This window comes from Dendrobates tinctorius, unplaced genomic scaffold (assembly GCF_039654945.1).
Source record: "Dendrobates tinctorius isolate UK_male_01 unplaced genomic scaffold, ASM3965494v1 ptg000099l, whole genome shotgun sequence".
NCBI classification, from domain to species: domain Eukaryota; kingdom Metazoa; phylum Chordata; class Amphibia; order Anura; family Dendrobatidae; genus Dendrobates; species Dendrobates tinctorius.
The window spans coordinates 8,475,338-8,497,637 of record NW_027361767.1 but is presented as its reverse complement, the minus strand read 5'-3'; the positions used below and the strand labels follow the sequence as shown (position 1 = coordinate 8,497,637).

Below are 22,300 nucleotides of genomic sequence, written 5' to 3'. Positions count from 1 at the left end.
CACGCTGACTTCATCTGCCAGCCTCTGATTGGCTGGCGGCTTATAACTATTGCCATGCGGGCCAGCACGGCAATAGAGATTAACTGAACCTGCAGGCCCCCTCTGATCATCAGGCCCCATACGCCAGTCAGGACAGTAATGACCTGATGGCGGCCCTGCAGCCAAGTATATTATGTATGCAAAAAATGTTGAAAAACACATCTGTGCCTCTGTATGCAGATTGCAAGTATTTATTTGCTTTCACCCATGGATATGAACAGTTTACATAGATGATGTTATAACACGGCGCTCAAAATTCACTTGAGTGGTATACCGTTGCAATGTCTTCAATTTTGCAAAAATGGACTCTTCTGTATTTGGAAGTTTTATTGCTTTTGTTTTTAGTATGTAGATTTATTGCTTTGCAGTTCTGATCAAACATCATGTCTGCAGTCAGGAGTCCAATATCTTCCTTTTTTGTTTCAAGCAGAACAGGGATGTAAGACTTTTTCCTAGGACACTGCCTGTTGTGAGGCACCAAATGTCTCACAGAGTTAAGGATGGTCACAATACAGCAGCTTAAGCTACCACAAAATCATGGTCTACAACAGAGACCTGTGGCTTATTATTCAGCCGGACTGGACCCCATTGCCAGGGATTCAACTTCTTGTGTCAGAGACATTGGTGTACGGCTCCCTCCATCATTCTCCCTCTGAGATCTGAAATCTCAGCACAGCAGGTGCGATGACAACACTAAAAGGCACCCGCTGATCCGAGATGTGCTTTGTTTCAGTCCACGCTCTGGAGACCGGAGCAACAGTGGAACGAAGAGAAGTGTATTTTTTTTTTTTTGCTAATGAGAACGTTATGGGGGGCATTATACTACAATAAGCACTATGTGGGGTCCATTATACTACATGAAGGGCTATGTGAGGTGTACTGTGCTACATGGAGGACAATGTGGGGCTCATTATGCTACGAGATGCACTATACACAATATGGGGCTCATTATACTACATGGGGGTCATTATACTGTTTGGTGGGCTATGTGAGGGCCTTTATACCTTAGGGATGGCTCTGTGGGGTCTGTTATACGGTTTGCAGGGCTATGTGGGGGTCCATTATACTGTTTTAAGGGCTTTGAGGGGGGCGGGTCCATTATACTGTATGCGAGCATTTATACAGTGTGAAGGTTTGCTTTTGGGTCTATCATACTGTGTGGTGGTCATTATGCTGTTTCTAGGGCTATATGTGGGCCATTATGCTGTTTAAAGGGCTAGTTAGGAACATCATACTGTGTGGACAGTTTTGTCGGGGCTGTTATACTGTATGGAGGGCTGAAACTCTGTTGGGGTATCATACTTTATGGGGTCACCATACTTTGAGGGGGTAACAGTAGGGTTATCATACTGTGTGTGAGGGGGTACTGTGAAGGAATTCACTGTGGGGGTATCATAGTGTGTGAGGGGCACTTTTTTGGCATCATACTTTATGGGTTGCAATGAAAGGGATATCTTGGGGCTTCAATGGTAGAAAAATTACTTTGAAAGGGCAGCAACGTTGTGAGATATGCTCTTCTGTTACCCCGCCTAATCATTTTTTAAATTTTTTAACTACTGCTATCGGGCCCCATGATTACTATGTATTGTTGGAGCCATTTCTGCAGTTCAAACCCTTTTTTTTTTTGAAGATGGATCCAAATGCCAAGATGCTGGACGATTCTCCATTGGATATACTGATATCAATGAAGCCAGATGAAATGCTCAAATTCAGCCGCCAAGGAAGCAGCAAGGAGGTCTAGAGTCAAAAGTTTAGTAGCAATGCAGATCAAAACCTAAGTGGCACCTGTCACTCCTGATATTCTTAATTCCGTACAGAAGCAGTAGGAGTGGGAGATGCAGGGAACCCAGCTGTATGAGGAAGGTTTGTAGAAAAAGTTTGATAAGCTTTGTCTATCACAAGCTCTCGATGATGGCCCTAGTATCTCATAAGTAACACTACATGTGGTCTCGATATCGACCTTATGAGAAATCTCCAGGTTGGGGCTGATGTATAGAAAATAGCTGAAATACGGGAGAAACTGGAACACAATACAAACAAAGAAACATGGTGGGAGAAAAATTCTCTTTCCTGAACCAGCCAATTGGTTCTAGAGTTTACGCATGTGCCTCTAAGGGAGCACACGAACCTGAATGTAACTATAACTAGTAATGTGCTATGCTACATTCAAGGCTAAACTAATTTACCTGTAATCATTTTTTTTCTTGCTTTGTCTTGATGCTTTATTATTTGTTTTGCTCCTAAAAAAAAAAAAAGTTGCATGATATGTTAAAATATCAGAGACAACTTCATAATGTTTTGAGCAAAAATTTCAGATGGGAGGGAAAAAAAAAATCCCCATCAAGCATGGTGTAACCATCTGGATTTGAAAAAACATGCCTACGATGGAAAACAGAGATGTGGGGGTGGTAGGGAAGTAAAGAAAAGCAAAATAGAATTCCAATTGCCAACACTTAGAAAAATTTGGTGCAATGTAAAGCAAAAATCAATCTTCATACTAAAAGATAAGGCCAAAAATTATCGCAAATCAAAATGAGGCTGTTTTTTTCAGTATGTATGTAAAAGTACCTGAGTACTTAAAGGTAACGTCCAGTATTAGAAGGGTCTGGTTTTATTCCAGAGGCAGTGCTGTATAGTCTCAGGTATTGCCACTTATCTGTGTTCAAGTGGGGGGCTGCTTCGCTAAATATGGTCAGACTTACTACATTCCTGCAAAGTTTTTGGACACTGGGTTTGTTCTAGACTTCTATATTATATTCTGTCTTTTGTCATCCTCATCCAACTATTGACTGTGACAATATGAAGTGTGATTTTTCAATGTTCTTTTCATGGCCACAAGGTTCTGCTAGACGCATGAAAATGATGTTCCGCTACTGCTGCTTGCCTCTTGTGTTATAGGGAGGCATCAGTCATGGAAATCTTTTTTTTAATGCTGTATTACCGAGATATTGTACCCCATAAGAGCCATTCGATGGCACACACACAATCCACATGGGTATGGGTCTGTCATATGAGACTTCTGCAGAGGGTATATCTATGTATTTGACATAGTGATTTCCATGAAGGCCAAGTCAATTCTTGCTACAAGTCTCCACTGCTACTGAAAAATCAGGCCAAATGTTCAACAGTTCCTTTGGAGTAAAGTGGTGGACGGTGACGAGCCTCGTGAACTTACACCTGTCATAAGGAACGCTTTCTCCTATAAACCATTTTTCTGAAAGTTCAAAGATTTTGACTCCTAACTTTTGTAAGCACATTCCTACAAAAACATCTTCAAATGGGAATATCTGCATACTTGCTGCAGCTAGGTATATCTTTTTTGCCATGTCCCCAGAAAAAACATACCCTGTTCCCGAACAGAAGGGTGGGTAGAACTTTTTGGAGTAGGTTTTGGTGGACATGTACCATTTACTGTCCTTTTCTCTGTGTGGTAAACCATTGTGCGCAATCATCCCAGTAAAAAAGTTTTTCTTGGGTGAACTTTTAGGCTGTAAGATTTTGTCCACTAGAAACCAAGGGTTGAAGAACATATCTGAATCGATTTTCATGATATAATTTACATTTGGACACAAATGACTGGACCACTCTATGCCCATCAAAGTCTTGATTGTCAAGTTGTAGTAAGAGTCCAAGAAGTCTTGCATTATGATGTCATGAAACTGGTGACTTTCTCTGATAACTTTCTTATCGTGATTCTTCGACCTTCCCAAGAGGAAAAGCCTGATGATATGGACACCTTTAACCAAAGATTCATTGGCCCAGGTGTTCCTCAAGATGTTTCTGGTGTGGAACTCTTGAGGAGCTGAAGGAATGAGCAATATTAAGAATGGTGCCCTTTCTTTACATTTCTCCTTTTCTTTTAAGACATACAGATAAAAGGGAGTGATGGCCCTCTGAGGAACCCGGGAGAAAATCTTTTCATCTTGAGTTCTCCAGTCACTTGTATATGCAAGAATTAATACAACCAATGTAACAGATAAGAAGACTATCTTCAAGCAGACACGAGGAATGGACAACTTGGTGGCTTCCTGTGAAGAACAATGGATAGATCAATGAGAACTTCTCATTCTTGGAGATATTTCTATCATGAAATAGTTCACACCCTCAACCAAACTAAGACATTCAACTCTAGTACATAACATAACTCTAGAAATATTTATCTCGATTGGTGATGCTTTTCAATAATGGTATCTTTTCTCTAATTAGATGATCTTCATCTAAAACTGACAACTCGATTCCAACCTAAAATACGTAGCAATCAAACATGAATATAAGAAAACTTTTTGAAATAAAGGTCTATCACTTTACCGTCACTAGGAAACAAAGACCCATTTTTTTCCCCATACTTTTGAGATGTAGGGTTTTCCCCTGAACCCGGATGGGAAAACTGGAAAGACTTAGTATCCCACTTTCCTCCACTCCCCCAAAGAAAAAGCGCCTACAAATGATACTGCCTATGACCCCTGATCTTTTCATTTTAGCACAATTATAACCTGTTCTATGCTGTCACAGAGTGCCCGGTCAATAAACCCAAGGGCTGTACAACAGGCATTTCAAAATTTCTTATAAAAGTATTGAACTCCAACCTCAATGCCCTTCAAATATGTTTTCTGTTGACCTGGAATGCTGGCTGTGGATCAGACCTGTTCACTGGAGATGAGTGAACCAGCTCAAGGCAATCACATTTGTCCCTCATTTTTTTAGGATTCACTTTGAAGGCGCTGGAAGGGGATTATGTGACTTTATGATGTTGAGAGGCCCAATGAAGGGCAGTGCTGCAAGGAAAAGGTGAGGATGAGGGGAGTATAATTTTTTAAAATGTATTTTGTCATTACCTGTTTATGACACTGCGAGTCTTTCTAGCCATATTCTAAGGCTGCACTCACAAGTCTGTTTACAGATCACAATGTACTGACTACCTGCAGAACTCTGACCCAAACTAACAGTCTCATAGGCATACAGAGGCTTGCAAAAGTATTCAGCTCCTTGGCTTTTTGTTTGTTACATTGTAATCTGTGTTTAAATACAGTACTTTTGTAAATTGATTTCTGTGTGATGCATCAGCACTAAAGCGTCTAAGTTGGTGAAGTGAAGTGAGAAAAATATAGGCATAAATTAAATTTATGAGATCAAATAGCTACAAATTGGCATGTGCATATGTATTCACCCCTGTTGAGATGAAGCCTTTAAAAATTTCTGGTGCAAGCAATTACCTTCATAAGTCCCATGCTTACTGACAGGATGTCTCCCCCTGTGTGCAATCTATGTGTCACATGTCAGTCAGTGTATACACTTTACCTTTTCTGAAAGGCAAGAAAGACTACAATACCATTAACAAGCGGCACCACTAACAAGAGGCACCACGAACCAAGCACCACCATTAACAAGAGGCACCGCTAGCCAAATACCTCCATTAACAAGAGGCACCACTAACCAAACACCTCCATTAACTAGAGGCACCACTAACCAAACAGCACCTTGAAGACCAAGGAGATATTCAACAGAGGGACAAAGTTATTGAGAAGTCCAAGTCAGGGTTGCATTATAAATAATATCCCAATCTATGATGATTCCCTGGAGCCCCATTGCATCCATTATCATCAAAGGGAAAGAACATGGTACCACAACAAACCTGGTAAGAGAGGGTCGCCCACCAAACTTCTTCGCTCGGGCAAGGAGGACATTAATCAGAGTGGCGGCACAGAGACCACAGGTTACTATGAAGGAGCTGCAGAGCTTCCAAGCAGAGACTGGAGCATCTGTCCATTCCTAGTTATGTAGATTGAAAAAAGGCCTAGGTCCATCAAGTTCAACATTTCTCCACCAAATGTACATTTTGCCACTAATTTAACAATAACCCGCAATGTTATTTGTATCAAGGAAACCGTCCAGCCCTTCACGATAAGCCGTATACTTCATAGAGGTGGTCTTTTATCGACGAGTGGGCAGAAAAAGCCTTTAATTGCACAAACAAATTGTAAAGCTCATTTTGCGTTTTCCAAAAGACATGAAATACACCCCAATTGTATGGAGGAAGGTGCTGAGGTCAGACGAAACCAAAATTGAACATTTTGGCCACCAAGATAAACGCTATGTCTTGTGCCAAACCAACATAACACATCACTCCAAGAACACCATCCCCACAGTGAAACAAGGTGGTGACAGCAACATTCTGTGGAGATGTTTTTTGGGAGCAGCGACAGGGAAAATAGTCAAGAGTCATGGGGAAAATGGATGGTGCGAAATACAGAGATATTCTTTAGCAAAACCCGTTCGTCTGTCAGTGATTTCAGACTGGGACAGAGGTTCACCTTCCAACAGGACAATGACCCAAAGCATACTGCTAAAGCAACACTCAAGTGGTTAAAGAGGAAATGTGTAAATGTTCTAGAGTGGCCTAGTCACCGCCCAGACCTTAATCCAATTAAGTATATGTGGTCAGACTTGAAGATACCTGTTCACCAAAGGAAACCTCTAACCTGAAGGAGCCGGAGCCGTTTTGCTTTGAGGAATGGGCAAATATCCCTGTGGCCAAAGTGTAAAAAGCTAAGAGACTTATCCAAAGCGACTTGCAGCTTTTATTTGCATCAGAAGGAAAATCTACACAGTACTGACTTTAGGGGGGTGAATAGTTATGCACACTGAAGTTTTCAGTTATTTTGTCCTATTTGTTGTTTGCTTCACAATACAAAGAAAACAAAATGTGCACAGTTGTAGGCATGTTCTTTATATGAACCCAAAAAGAAAATAAGGACCAGGAGCAGTACATAAAATATACCCGTATATACTCGCGTATATGTCGATCCGAGTATAAGTCGACCCCCCTAAATTTGCCTCAAAAACCTGGGAAAACTTATTGACTCGAGTATAAGTCTAGGGTGGGAATTTACTGGTAAATTTAATGCTGCATAACATACAGTATGCCCCAAAAATGCTGCACAGTGAATGATGGCCCAAATACCGTAATGCTGCCCCCAAAGTGATAGGATTACTGATAATCCTATCATGTTGCTGCCGCTGCTGCTGCCCCTGCTGGAATTTAAAAAAAAAAAAAACAAACACTATATACTCACCTACGTTGATGACAGCTGCTCCTGAGCGTCGCCGGCTCTTCAGTGACTCAGGCAGAGGGCGCGTGCTTTCCATGTCATCGCGCCCCCTGCACGTCACTGCCGGAGGACGGGAGAGAGCGGCGCGCAGAGATTTTGAACGCCGCCGCGGCCCTATCATCACCCGCCGCCACCGCCAGGAAGCTGCAGGGGACCGCAGACGAACACCGGGGACCGCGGAGACGACCGGGACCGTGGAGATGACGGGGACCAGGTAAGTTGGCACCGTGACCCGAATATAAGTCGAGGGGGGTCTTTTTCAACCCCAAAAGGGGGCTGAAAAACTCGACTTATACGTATATACGGTATATAAATTTTATTATTATGCAAAAATGAAAAATAAAATCAAGATCATAAATAGGTAATTTCTAATTACATACATAAGGGAATCAGCAACACCTAGGCACCACACACAAGTAAGGTTAGGTAAAAAAATGGCAATTTGATGTAAACCACATATACTAAAAAAGATGGCCGTAAGAGGTACCCAAATGGTATTAAATTATATGCAAAAAATAATAACCATCAAAAAAAGGGAATATACAAATAGTGCAAAAGAAAACAAAAAGCAAAAAACACATATCCTGAAATAAAAAGTAAAAAATAAACTGCAAATAATGCATAAAGGTAATAATAATAATAAGGGTATTTAATAAACATAATTTTGATCAAAATAATGTACAAGCCATCCCGCCACGTTTACTTTTTATTTCAGGATATTGTGTTTTTCGCTTTTTGTTTTCTCTGGTTAATGGTCATGTGTTAATATGCACTTACATTGTGCATACACATTAACTTACTTTCTCAGTTCAGACTCCAGTTTTTTAAATAGTGCAAAAGACATATCTCTCAGTTGTCATATAAAGTGCAACAGTGCAGTATTTAGTGATCCGAAACATGGACCTACAAAAATAGACCACAAAAAAGAAAATTATAGTCTGATACCTAATGTGACTACCACCGATAATAGCCAGAGTACCGAGGAGGGTATACGGGACTTAGATAAATATAACAAATCAGTAGATTTGGTTTCCAGTACCATCTCTATGCTGATGACACCCAATTATACACTTCTTCTCCTGACATCACGCCAGCCTTTCTAGTAAACACACTGGCGATTGTCTAAACGCTGTGTCTAACATCATGTCCTCACTATATCTGAAACTGAACCTGTCAAAGACTGAACTCCTGGTGTTTCCTCCCTCTACTAATGTACCTATACCCGACATTGCCATTTCCGCGTGTGGTTCCACTATTACTCCCCAGCAACAGGCCCGCTGTCTTGGAGTCATACTTGATTCCGAGCTTTCCTTTGCTCCCCACATTCGATCACTGGCTCGCTCTTGTCATCTGCACCTCAAAAACATTTCTAGAATTCGACCTTTTCTTACTTTTGACTCTGCAAAAACTCTTACTGTTTCTCTTATTCATTCTCGTCTCGACTATTGTAACTCTCTTCTAATCGGTCTCCCTCTTACCAAACTCTCCCCTCTCCAATCTGTCTTGAATGCTGCAGCCAGGATCATATTCCTCACCAATCATTACACCGATGCCTCTACCTTGTGCCAGTCATTACACTGGCTACCCATCCACTCCAGAATTCAGTATAAACTTATTACCCTCACCCACAAAGCCCTCCATGGCTCAGCACCACCCTACATCTCCTCCCTTGTTCAGTATACCACCCTACCCGCGCCCTCCGTTCTGCTGATGACCTGAGGTTAGCATCCTCAATAATCAGAACCTCCCACTCCCGTCTCCAAGACTTTACACGTGCTGCGCCAATTCTTTGGAATGCACTTCCCAGGTCAATACGATTAGTCCCCAATCCCCACAGTTTTAAGCATGCCCTGAAAACGCATTTATTCAGACTGGCCTATCGTCTCAACACATTAACCTAATCTATCCCTGTGTGGCACAGCCAAAAGTTTTACCATAACCAGGTTCCCCGCATCATGTTCCCACATGCTTTATGCATCCATTAGCCCTCTGCGTCTGTACTCTTACACACTTAACATTATGGCTGGTGCATACAATCAGGGCAACTGTTACCACCCACCTTTCGTGTCTCCCTCTTTCCTCATAGATTGTAAGCTTGCGAGCAGGGCCCTCATTCCTCTTGGTATTTGTTATAATCTATGTGATTATTGTTATGCTGTAATGTCTATTGTCTGTACAAGTCCCCTCTGAAATGTAAAGTGCTGCGGAATATGTCGGCGCTATAGAAATAAAATTTATTATTATAATAAATAATGCCAAAGACCAACCTTACTTTGATGTGGGCTGAAAGACCCCAACGCGCGTTTCGCTGCTTAGCTTCTTCGTCTTTCAGCCCACATCACAGTAAGTTTGGTAATGTTTATTTTTATAAGTGTATAGATAAAAACAATTATGACTCACAAGGACACTTAAGAAGATATTTTGCAAACAAATTGGAAAGGAGGGGGAGAAAAATCATCCCATTAATTATCTGCTTTCTCCCTACCTACCTGTGGAGGTTGGCACCCTAGACCTACGCAGTGGCGCCCCCGCTCATCAGTGGCTATCCCTCCCTTTCCATAAGCTAACAATAAAAAATAATTACAGAGTGCAAAGGAGTCAGGGGTAATGTACCATATATTTATAATAAGGTCAACATAGTACCCTTTTTCTGATGTATGATATGGTACGTGCACGATATCAGAACAGGGAGCCCCTTATATTGAGGCAAATGATATGGGCGATATATTGATATATACACAGATAGTCAATCTCATAAGGGTTATGTCATAAGTTAGAGATTATATAACTGCACATACAGTTAGGTCCATATATATTTGGACAGAGACAACATTTTTCTAATTTTGGTTCTAGACATTACCACAATGAATTTTAAACAAAACAATTCAGATGCAGTTGAAGTTCAGACTTTTCAGCTTTCATTTGAGGGTATCCACATTAAAATTGGATGAAGGGTTTAGGAGTTTCAGCTCCTTAACATGTGCCACCCTGTTTTTAAAGGGACCAAAAGTAATTGGACAATTGACTCCAAGGCTATTTCATGGACAGGTGTGGGCAATCCCTTCGTTATGTCATTCTCAATTAAGCAGATAAAAGGCCTGGAGTTGATTTGAGGTGTGGTGCTTGCATTTGGAAGGTTTTGCTGTGAAGGAAATATGCGGTCAAAGGCGCTCTCCATGCAGGTGAAACAAGCCATCCTTAAGCTGCAAAAACAGAAAAAACCCATCCGAGAAATTGCTACAACATTAGGAGTGGCAAAATCTACAGTTTGGTACATCCTGAGAAAGAAAGCACTGGTGAACTCATCAATGCAAAAAGACCTGGGTGCCCACGGAAGACAACAGTGGTGGATGATCGCAGAATAATCTCCATGGTGAAGAGAAACCCCTTCACAACAGCCAACCAAGTGACCAACACTCTCCAGGAGGTAGGCGTATCAATATCCAAATCTACCATAAAGAGAAGACTGCATGAAAGTAAATACAGAGGGTTGACTGCACGGTGCAAGCCACTCATAAGCATCAAGAATCAAAAGGCTAGACTGGACTTTGCTAAAAAACATCTAAAAAAGCCAGCACAGTTCTGGAAGAACATTCTTTGGACAGATGAAACCAAGATCATCCACTACCAGAATGATGGAAAGAGAAAAGTATGGCGAAGGCGTGGTACAGCTCATGATCCAAAGTATGCCACATCATCTGTAAAACACGGCGGAGGCAGTGAGATGGCTTGGGCATGCATGGCTGCCAGTGGCACTGGGTCACTAGTGTTTATGGATGATGTGACACAGGACAGAAGCAGCCGAATGAATTCTGAGGTATTCAGAGCCATACTGTGTGCTCAGATCCAGCCAAGTGCAGCCAAACTGATTGGTCGTCGTTTCATACTACAGATGGACAATGACCCAAAACATAAAGCCAAAGCAACCCAGGAGTTTATTAAAGCAAAGAAGTGGAATATTCTTGAATGGCCAAGTCAGTCACCTGATCTCAACCCAATTGAGCATGCATTTCACTTTTTAAAGACTAAACTTCAGACAGAAAGGCCCACAAACAAACAGCAACTGAAAACCACCGCAGTGAAGGCCTGGCAGAGCATCAAAAAGGAGGAAACACAGCGTCTGGTGATGTCCATGAGTTCAAGACTTCAGGCAGTCATTGCCAACAAAGGGTTTTCAACCAAGTACTAGAAATGAACATTTCATTTACAATTATTTAATCTGTCCAATTACTTTTGGTCACTTTAAAAACAGGGTGGCACATGTTAAGGAGCTGAAACTCCTAAACCCTTCATCCAATTTTAATGTGGATACCCTCAAATGAAAGCTGAAAGTCTGAACTTCAACTGCATCTGAATTGTTTTGTTTAAAATTCATTGTGGTAATGTCTGGAACCAAAATTAGAAAAATGTTGTCTCTGTCCAAATATATATGGACCTAACTGTATCTCTCTGTAATCAGATCGACGCAATACCCTACTATTGGCACAATACATGGCACACAGATTGTATTAAAAAAGAGATAACCCTAACAGTAAGGGTGCAGACAAAATGAACTCAAAAACCAGATATAATGGAGGATATAAAGTGTAAGGGAAATATAAAGGATTTAATATATATTCCCAGGCTTAGATATAACAAAATAACATCAATATGTCCTAACAGAGAGATTATGGAGGTATATGCAAATATAACCCAACATTGCACATAATCCAAAATGGTAGATATTACAGATAGAGCATTGGGATTCAGATATTCAACACTGGGAGAGAGATGCCCTCCTATTCCACATCTCAAAAGTGCTTTTGTGCGCATAAATAAACAGATATCCATTACTATTGCACACATTCCTCAAACTGATCAATTGATATGGTTCATCAGGGTTTCCCAGTTCCTATCCTAAAGGCAATAAGTCCAGTTTGCATGTACTTGACGCGTTTCCCCGTCATACGGTTCTTCAGGAGAACATACTGGCCATGTCCATATAGACAAGAAAAAACAAAGGACTTATCTTATAGTAGCTGTAACGCCGCTGTGTTTGGACCTTGATTCACGGCGTTACTCTGCATCTCTGCTTTAACCCTTCGCTCTTTTCCCTCTAATGTACTGGAATGCTGTTGTCAGTTATCTGTGTGGATGCTGCTCAATGCCCGGCGTCGCTGCATAGCCGTACATGCATGTGTGGGGAAGGTGACTTGACGGACAGACGTGACTGGCAGTAGGAGGGGACAGTTTGTACAGGACAGAAGGAGATTGACAGGATAGAAGGGCGACAGCTAGGAAAGGCAGGAGAGAAGGGTGTAGTATTGGAAAGTGACCACAAGATGGCAGGGGAGAGTAGTGTAGGACTGAACAACAGCTTATGGCTCAGATACACTTAGTCATGGGGGGCGGGGAGATAGGAGCCCGGGTGGGAAATTCCCCTGTGAGAGAGGGGATAAATAGAGGAAGGTGGGGCTCCAGATGAGATCAGTCCCGGGAGGAGCTCAGAAGAAAACGGGGAAGTGAGAAGAGCTCGGCCAGGAGACGGACAGAGAAGAGATAGTCAGGGGGGTGGACCTGACCCGACGGACCGCAGGACAGGCGAGGTAACGAACCGCAGGACAAGTGAGGCTCTTGGGGTACCGATTGGAAGACAACCTCGGGCAGGTGAAGCGCTGGGGGTAGATTGGTCTAGGACAGCCCCCAGTGAAAGATCCGCGAGGTGCGTTACGGCGACTGGAGCTAAGGATTAGGTACCCGGGCCTGGAAACCGAGTGGTGTGAAGAAGCTGCGGTGCGTGTTTGGTAGTCGTCAGGAGGATGGCGAATAAATCCGGAACTGTTACACGTGAAATCTGTCTCCGCCTCGTCCTTGAGTCGCCTGGTGTCTGCGGCGTCCGAACAGGGTAAGCAGTGGTCCACCCCCCCCAAGCCAGGTCGCTACCACACATGCGTGATTCCGCTGTGCTGCATGACCACCTGTGTATGCGGTCCCTGGCAGTCACCCATGGGTTAATAGGTCTGCTGCACTCTGCGTGACTTACCATATGTGTTCAGGCTTTAGCTCCTGCCAGGTGTCCTTTGTATTGCTGATTATGTTTGGCTTTGCTTAGGGTGCGCGCGGCCACACCTCCCTTCCTTTTATCAGGAATGGGTGTGTGCTACAATTGCTGCTCCAGCCTATGGCTGTGTGGCAGCTCCTATATAAAGGTCCCTCCCCCTTTGGGGCATTGCCAGAGCTTCGCATTGAGTTCCTGAACCTTGCCATGTGAGTTTGTGTTCTGCACCTGCTCTGATTCTGTTCAGTTCTGGGGGAGCTGTTGCTCTTTGTCCCTCTGTGAGCTGTGTCTTGTATCTCGGCCTGCTCTGGGGGCATAATACCCAGATCGCCTTTACAGGAGGCTGCATATCCAAGGCTGTCTGGATTGTGTCTTGTTTCTCCGCCTGCTCTGGGGGCAGAAGTGCCCAGATCACCCTTCCTGGAGGCTGCATATCCAGGCCCGTGTATGTTGTGTGTTGTTTCCTGAATCCTGGATCTGCTCCTTTACCTGACCCTGTCTGAACTGTGTTCACTGTGTGATGTTCCTGAGGTCCTTCCGTGTCTTGAACCCTGTGCCCAGTGACTGTGACTCATTGCTACCTGACTTTCCGTGATCTAACCTGGGTTCATCTAGGAAGTAGGGGTCCAGTGTGTTCACTGAGTTTCTGCTACTCTGTGCTCAGCTGGGGATTCGGTGCAATTCCCTGCCGGCTCCAGTCCAACTCGGCAGGGTTTGCACCAGACCGCTTGGGTTCCTTTCTAGGTTGCTGCCAGATGTCCGGAGCCTGATAACCGTGGCCTTTCGTTCGGAGCCTGATGTCCACCAGATGTCCTGATGTCCACCAGATGTCCACCAGATGTCCTGATGTCCTGATGTCCACTTGATGTCCTGATGTCCAGTCCGTGTTCCTGATGTCCTCTCCGTGTTCATGATGTCCATACTTGTTCTGATGTCCTGCCGTTTCCCTGGGGTCTTACCCATGATGGCTCCTGCCATGGTCTGGAGGCTGCCTGAGGTTGATGCTCTTCCACTGTGCCGCTGCTACGCCTGAGGTCTGAGAGAGAGGCCATCCTAGTATGCCCGAGCCAGTTAACCCTGGATTGCATTTACCCATGATGACCTCTGCCATCATCTGAAGTCCGCCTGAGGTCGGCGTCTGACGTTCTCCTGCTGCGCCTGTGCTACTCCTGTAGCCGTACATGCGTGCGTGGTTCCGCTGTGCTGCATGACCACCCGCATGTGCGGTCCCCCTTAGTAAGCTCGTGCCAGACAATCCTGGACTGTGTCAACCCATGATGACCTCCTGCTTCGCCTGTCAACCTGAGATGGGTTTCCTTCATGATGTGCATATTCCGGAACCTGGTGTTTCTATGTTTTTGCCTTATTTCAGTAAACTTTATTTTTCTACATACCTTAAGTTGTGCGGTGTCTTTTAGTCCTGCATATGGCCATCTTGTCCACAAGCTCAGCTGCCACAGACCCCGGTTGCTACCCTTCCCTAGTCGGGTAGGTCCGGGTCCCCCTGTGGTCCAGTGGGTCCACATTCCACGATCACCTGGGACGCATACCCCGTTGTTGTTATAGCTCGACGACACGGGAGCGTTGGCTGTAAGCCACACTGCGTCCGCGATCGTAACAGTAGCCAAACTATGAGTTATAGATAGCGTGGGAATGGTACCCAATCACGTGCACCACGGACCCGCAGTATCCATCAGCGTACTTCCGGCTAATGCCGGAATCTACTTCCTGCATACGTGAGATGCAGATGTGATTCATCTCGCGCATGCGTGGATAATACCGGGATCCATTTCCTGCTTCGATGGAACACAAATGCGGTTCATCTTGCTAGTTCGAAGACCAATCCCGCGCATGCGCTGATTACGCCATGTTACCTCTTATCATTCCTTCCCTTCCACTTTGCTGAAACGCAAATGCGATTCACCGCGCGCATGCGCCGTAAGTGTTGTATTATTCCCATCCTCCCATCATCATTTATTGATGATTTTGCTTTTGGGAAATCCTTTTAGGCGCTTCTATCCATAAATAGGATGCAGGGGGGAAGGGTGTCTAGGGCAGCTTACCGATTGGTCCATACTCATGTAGAAGAGTGAGGTCATTAACCTACAGATCTCAAAATTATATCCAAAGGTCAAATCCATAAATATTTTTATGATACAATAAACATAAATAGATTTAGGCCAACAACTATCTAGGTCAATGGGCCTCTATAGTAGATTTTTCTCATGGATTGAAAAAAAAAAGAAATAAACCGAGTTACCAATCCAAACGACACTAGAGGGAGGAGAGGTGGGGGTTCACAATAAGCAGCCAAATTGCAGCTGTTCCTTGAGACCATCCGGGGATATGCTATTCATACGATAGATTCATTTAGCTTTCATTTTTAGGATCAGAAGGTCCCAATTCCTCCTCTTTTTAGTGGTGTAACAATTTCCATAGCCATAATGTGGAAGCAATCCAAATCCCCACCATATACATCTCTAACGTGTCTCGAGATTGGGTTTATCCCAGGCATTAACAATATCTCGTAGGTGCTCCTCCACTCTCCTCCGGAATTCCTGTTTAGTCTTTCCAACATAGTCGGTGGGACAGATGCATTGGAACAAATATACTACTCCTGTCGCCTTACAGTTGAAAAAATGTCTACATGGATAGAACTTTCCCGTGCTAGTGCTAGAGAAGGTATTTGACCTCAGAATATATTTACAGAATTTACACTTCCCACATTTAAAGTTTCCTTTTTCCCTGTTCCTCAACCATGTTGGTTGTTTTACCATAGGATAATATTCACTATGCGCTTGTAGAAATCACAGGAACGCGGGATGTCGCCATGGACAGGAGACAGATCAAGAGTTAACAGGATTTTATTAACAACAAATATACTCCACACAGGCAGTAACAGGGCATGGAGGAGGGGTAGTATTAGGACAAAGGACGGGAAAGGGAGTTAGGATGAGGTAGAACTGGGAGTATGACAGGGTTGATAAGGGACGAGCGAGAGTTTGGTAAGAAAGAGCTTAAACTTATCGGAATGTAGTCTTCAGACGTAGGGAGGTTCAGGGTTCCAGCAGTGGTACTGACAACTGCGGTGCGGATTGTCTCGTCGCAGTCTCTGAGTAACGGGCAGTTTTCCTGCGCTTTACGATATCTGGCACAGTGCTAAGTCCAACGTGAAATGCCGCTAGAGCGAGCCTTTGCACTGCGGTGTATGATGGTTCAGGCCTATTAATACCTGGCACCGTCTGGCGCCTCTCCTGATGTTCTGTCAACATTTCGGTCAGTGACTTCAGTTCGGAAACTGTCAGGGAGGAGGGCAGAAGTCTGTCTACGGTTCGCCTATCAGCCATGAGTACCGTTGCAGCGGGTCAGGAAGGGTGCACAACACCCACGAGATACTCTGGCTTCAGCAGTGGCAGCACCGGATCCGCCACTCAGTTCCCCCGCGAGGGCTCTGGCTCTTTTCAAGCGCTGTGGAATATGTTGGCGCTATATAAATAAAGATTATTAGTATTAGGTCCAAAAAACTTATTGATCTATAATTGAACTCATATGTCAGTTTGAGACCCAAATGGTTGACATTAAGTTCCCCAACAAATTTCGAAAAGGAGTCCGGGCTACCCGACCACAGTATCAGCACATCATCCAGGTACCGACCCCAGAGCAATATATTGGGGTTCCACCAGGAAGTGCCATCTTAGGGAAAGGGAGGGATAGCCTCCAACGAGCGGGGGCCCACTGCTCAGGTCTAGGGTGCCAACCTCCGCAGGTAGGTAGGGAGAAAGCAGATAATAGTGTGATTTTTCTCCCCCTCCTTTCCAATTGGTTTGCAGACAAAATATCTTCTTAAGTGTCCTTGTGAGTCATAATTGGTTTTATCTATATGCTTATAAAAATATTACTAATAAAAGTTATGTTTTATATGATCTATCTGAACATTGGGTAGGCAATTCGGTGTCTAGTCATCAATATGTGTCTCGGACAGCTTCTCTAAGGGTCTGGTAGGGAGTCTAAATTAATTTTTAGTATTAATTTTTGGCGCAACTGCTGTAACTATACCCTAAACATTAAACACTTGCATAAAAAAAGTACTTGATTTGTCCTGCACCCAGTTGCAATTCTGAATGTGATCAGTAGGTGGTAGCATCACACAGTTACTCATCTTGGCCATAAAACTTCTCAGCGACTTCATTAAAGCCGCCGAGCTCTCTGTTCCCAATATTTTAGCAATAGGAAACGTCTAACTTTGAAAGGAATCATATTGTGAGCTTCCTACTGTCACATACAAACTCTCAGCTATTCCATGTCGCATTGCATAAAAGAGTAAAAAAAAAAAAAAAAAACTTAAAAGAGGTTGACCTCAACTTCTTCCATTAACCAGGGTGCCGAGTTGCTGCAAAAACATTTGGCTTGGATTGTAATACTGCATTTGCCCAGCAGGGGAACATGCAATCACTTGATTATTACCAGTATGGTCGCATCGACGTCAGGCCCTTATTTAGGGGTAAGTTTCTTAGAAGCGTTTCTTGTTCAATATTATTAGCGAATTGCCTTATAAGCAATTTCCTGACGTGGCGCTATTACAAAAGGTACAAAGGGCAACAACCAGAAAAAAAATTCTTACTGCCACCATAAAAAGAATAAACACATAAAATTGTAGCTTTTTCAGTGTACAGTCCATCAAAAAATGGCATAAAAAGTGATCAAAAAGTCTTATAGGAAAAAAAAAATGGTAGCACTGAAAACGTCATCTCTAGTTTGAGACCCCTGCTTTAGGAGGGGGGTGTACTTTGTGCAACTCTCCCCCCTTTCTCTAATAACAAAGGACCTGGTTACAGCTAATAAAAATTCTCTTTTAAAAATAAAGAAAATAAACATAATTTTATCACCTCATCTGTAAAAATCCGGTCTATCAAAATATTAATTAACCCCCATTGGGAAATGCCATAATCAAAAATATTGTAAAGCTAAAATTGTAAGATGGCAGTACACTTGGTTTCTTTTGATCCAATCATATTTATTGGTATTTACACATGACAAACAAAGACTGAACATAAAAAACATCAGTACTACAACATTAGCACATAACATGACAGGAGAAGACATAAGCATTAACATACAGTAAATGTCTTGCATTAACCCAGGAGAAAAGGAAAAGAGAGAAAAAAACCCCCAAAAAACTCAGGCTTATCTCCCAGTATGATAGTGTAATAAGTCTCTTGCCATCGGATGTATTTCTAAGGTAGGACCCAAACCTCACACATTAAAACAGTAGAACCAGTTTTCAAGTGTATGTTATACATCACATGACCTCGACACATTTGAATACCGGCTTTGCAGCCAGGGATCCCATATACGCTGAGTCTTCTTTATTGCAGAGGCGGTTTGTGTAAGGGCTAATTCATTCTCACAGTGAAAGTTAATTTTTTCAATTACTTCTGTAATGGTCGGAACTGCAGCACATTTCCATTTTGCCGCCACTAGCAATCTAACTGCTACCAGTATGTGAGATAAGGCCCCCCTAATCATATGCGGAAACTCCTCTGTTCCAATATGTAAAATTACCAGGCTAGGAGACAGCATCAGGCCTTCCCCAAGGACTTCTAGTATTAATCTGGCAATATCCTTCCATAGATTATTCAGAGCTGGACAGTCCCACCACTTGTGTTCTAGTGTCCCCCGAAGCCCACATCTCCTCCAACATAATGGGGATTGGTCCGGGCCAAAGTGAGCCACTTGTACCGGAAATCTATACCAAAGAAGGTGAATTTTTTTCAGTTGTTCAAGATGGTTAAGACATGATGAGACCCGTAACACCTCTCATAGAATCATAGAATCGTAGAGTTGGAAGGGACCTCCTGGGCCATCTGGTCCAACCCCCTGCTCAAAGCAGGATTCGCTAAATCATCCCAGTCAGGTGTCTGTCCAGCCTCTGTTTGAAGACTTCCATTGAAGGAGAACTCACCACTTCTCGTGGCAGCTTGTTCCACTCATTGATCACTCTAACTGTCAAAAAGTTTTTTCTAATATCTAATCTGTGTCTCCTCCCATTCAGTTTCATCCCATTGCTTCTAGTCTTTCCTTGTGCAAATGACAATAAAGTTGATCCTTCTACAATGTGACAGCCCTTTAGATATTTTTAGACCGTTATTAAGTCTCCTCTCAGTCTTCTCTTTTGCAAACTAAACATTCCCAAATCCTTCAACCTTTCCTCATATGACAGGGTTTGCAGACCGGTCACCATTCTGGTCGCTCTTTTCTGAACTTGCTCCAGTTTGTTGATGTCTTTTTTAAAATGTGGTGCCCAAAACTGGACACAATATTCTAGATCAGGTCTGACCAAAGAGGAGTAGAGGGCAATAATGACTTCACGTGATCTAGACTGTATGCTTCTGTTAATACATCCTAGAATTGCATTTGCCTTTTTTGCTGCTGCATCACACTGTTGACTCATATTCAGTCTGTGATCTATTAGTATACCCAAGTCTTTTTCACATGTGCTGTTGCTTAGCCCTATTCCTCCCATTCTGTATATGCTTTTTTCATTTTTATTGCCCAGATGTAGTACTTTGCATTTCTCCCTGTTAAAAACCATTTTGTTAGTTGCTGCCCACTTCTCCAGTTTATTTATATCTTTTTGAATCCTCTCTCTCTCTTCTCTAGTATTAGCTATCCCTCCTAGCTTTGTGTCATCAGCAAATTTAATCAGTTTACCCTCAATTCCTTCATCTAAATCGTTGATAAAGATGTTGAACAATACAGGGCCCAGGACAGAGCCCTGTGGTACCCCACTTGAGACATTCTTCCAACTGGACGTGCAGCCATTTACGACCACTCTTTGGGTCCGATCACTAAGCCAGTTATGAATCCACCTAACAGTTGCCTTGTCAATTCCATACTTAGTCATTTTTTCAATAAGGATTGTATGAGAGACTTTGTCAAATGCTTTGCTGAAGTCAAGATATACTATATCTACAGCATTTCCTTGATCCACCCAATCAGTGATTCCGTCATAGAAGGAAATTAAGTTAGTCTGACATGACTTATTAGTTACAAACCCATGCTGAATCTGTTTAATCACTTCATTCTTATCCAGGTACTGACATACATGTTGTTTAATAATTTGTTCAAAGATCTTTCCTGGTATAGAAGTCAGACTCACCGGCCTATAGTTGCCTGGGTCCACCTTCTTCCCCTTTTTGAAGATAGGAACAACATTTGCTCTTCTCCAGTCTTCTGGCACTTCTCCTGTTCTCCAAGAATTTTCAAAGATTATGGAGAGGGGTTCAAAAATTTCTTCTGCTATCTCCTTCAGTACTCTGGGGTGTAATTCATCTGGACCTGGAGACTTGAATTCATTTAGGTTAGCTAAGTGTTTCCTCACTATCTTTCTGTTTATAGATATCCTGGATTCTTCTATTCCCTTAATAGGACAGTGAAGAACAGTTGATGTTACACTTCCTTTCTGAGAGAAAACAGATGCAAAATAGGAATTTAAAAGTTCAGCCTTCTCAACATCCTGTCTTACCATTTCATCATTTTCATCCTGTAAAAATCCTATATCATCTTTGACTTTTCTTTTACTTTTGACATATCCCCAAAATCCTTTATTATTGCTTTTGATATCTCTTGCAAGCCTCAATTCATTTTCAGCTTTAGATAATCTGATTTGTGCCCTGCAGGTTCTGCAGACAGCATTATATTCTTCTTTAGATATGCCTCCCTCTTTCCATTTTATAAACATTTTTTTCTTTTTTAGCATGTGCTTAAGTTCTGTGTTCATCCATCCTGGTTTCCTTAAATGCTTCCTATTCTTCCCTCTTTTCAGAATTGTTAACAACTGTGCTTTGAGAATTTCATTTTTCAAGATTTCCCATCCTTCCTGAACATTTTTGTCTTTAAGGATATCCAGCCATTGGATCCCTCCAATTCTCTTTCTGAATCCCTTAAAATCTGCCTTTCTGAAATCTAACCTTGACGTCTGAGTCTTCACAGGTCTTCCTACTCTAGTTATCCAAAATTCTAAAATAGCATGGTCGCTACCTCCTAGGGTCCCAGCCACTCTCCCAGAGCATCCCTCCGGCTCCAGGGATATACCCAGTGAACGATCCCAGAGAGACATATAAGGAAGTTTTAATCCACATCCACATCAGGATCATTCAGAGCCTTGTATAGGATGGACACTCCTTTTGGGCTGGATTCTGGTATTAAGAAATATCCATTAGCTCTGCGATCTATTTTGGAGATAAAAAAAGGGTGATTTTGGTGAAGTTGACAAAAGATGGCGTATCTGTACGTATTGATAGAAATATCTGCGTATACCTGGGTGTTTGGATGCTAAGTACTCAAAGGGCAGAATCCCCGAGCTCCCCATCAAGTCGTGAAGGTTCCTAACCCCGCCGTAATCCAGACTTGTAAGTCTATATATGGAATATGTGCCTCAAGAGCTCTCAGAGACACAGTACTTAGGGGGATTTTAAGGCTAATTTCCTCCAGTACTGTAATGCGGCTACTATTGTTGGCAAACCTGGTGTATACTGACTAATCTTAATAGCCTCAGCTTCCAAAACTAGGCGTGGAGCGTTCCTTTTAGCATAGAATATTTCAATTTGAAGCCATCTGTGGTCCCTGTCCATATGCCACCAGTCCCTGAGTCCAGTTAGAACAGATGCTCTGTGATATGCTAAGAGGTTCGGCATGCCCATCCCTCCAAGATCATATGGATAATATAATAGGTTACTTGCTATCCTTGGCTGTTTATGTGCCCAGATATAACGATTGGCCATTTGTTGAAGTAACAGGATATTCCTATTAGGGATTTTAAAAGGGATGCACCTAAAGAAATAGATCATTTTGGGAAGTATTATCATTTTAAAGATATTGATTCTCGCTATCCATGAGGTCATAATATTATGACGTTTATCTAACTCTGATTTAATAGTTTTAGCTAGATTAGAGAAGTTATTATCCATTACATTTTGGGAGCTTGTTAGTGTAATTCCTAAGTACGGGATACCGTCCAGCATCCACTTAAAGGGGAATCGATTCTCCAAAGATCTGCGTTGTGCATCTGGGACTGCAACTGGATATATCAAGGATTTCGTAGGGTTTAGTTTGT

The 22,300-nt window shown here is 42.7% G+C and overlaps 1 protein-coding gene across 1 annotated transcript; it reads right to left on the bottom strand.

Moving 5' to 3' along the window:
• Positions 1–207: 207 nt before the first annotated feature.
• Positions 208–5,267, bottom strand: LOC141099330 (beta-1,3-galactosyltransferase 2-like). The gene is made up of 2 exons (XM_073587581.1): positions 5,253–5,267; positions 208–4,067 (listed from the first exon to the last, which is right to left on the bottom strand). Exons 1-2 carry the CDS (start codon positions 5,265–5,267, stop codon positions 3,111–3,113), a joined length of 972 nt encoding a protein of 323 aa, XP_073443682.1. The 3' UTR covers positions 208–3,110.
• Positions 5,268–22,300: the final 17,033 nt, after the last annotated feature.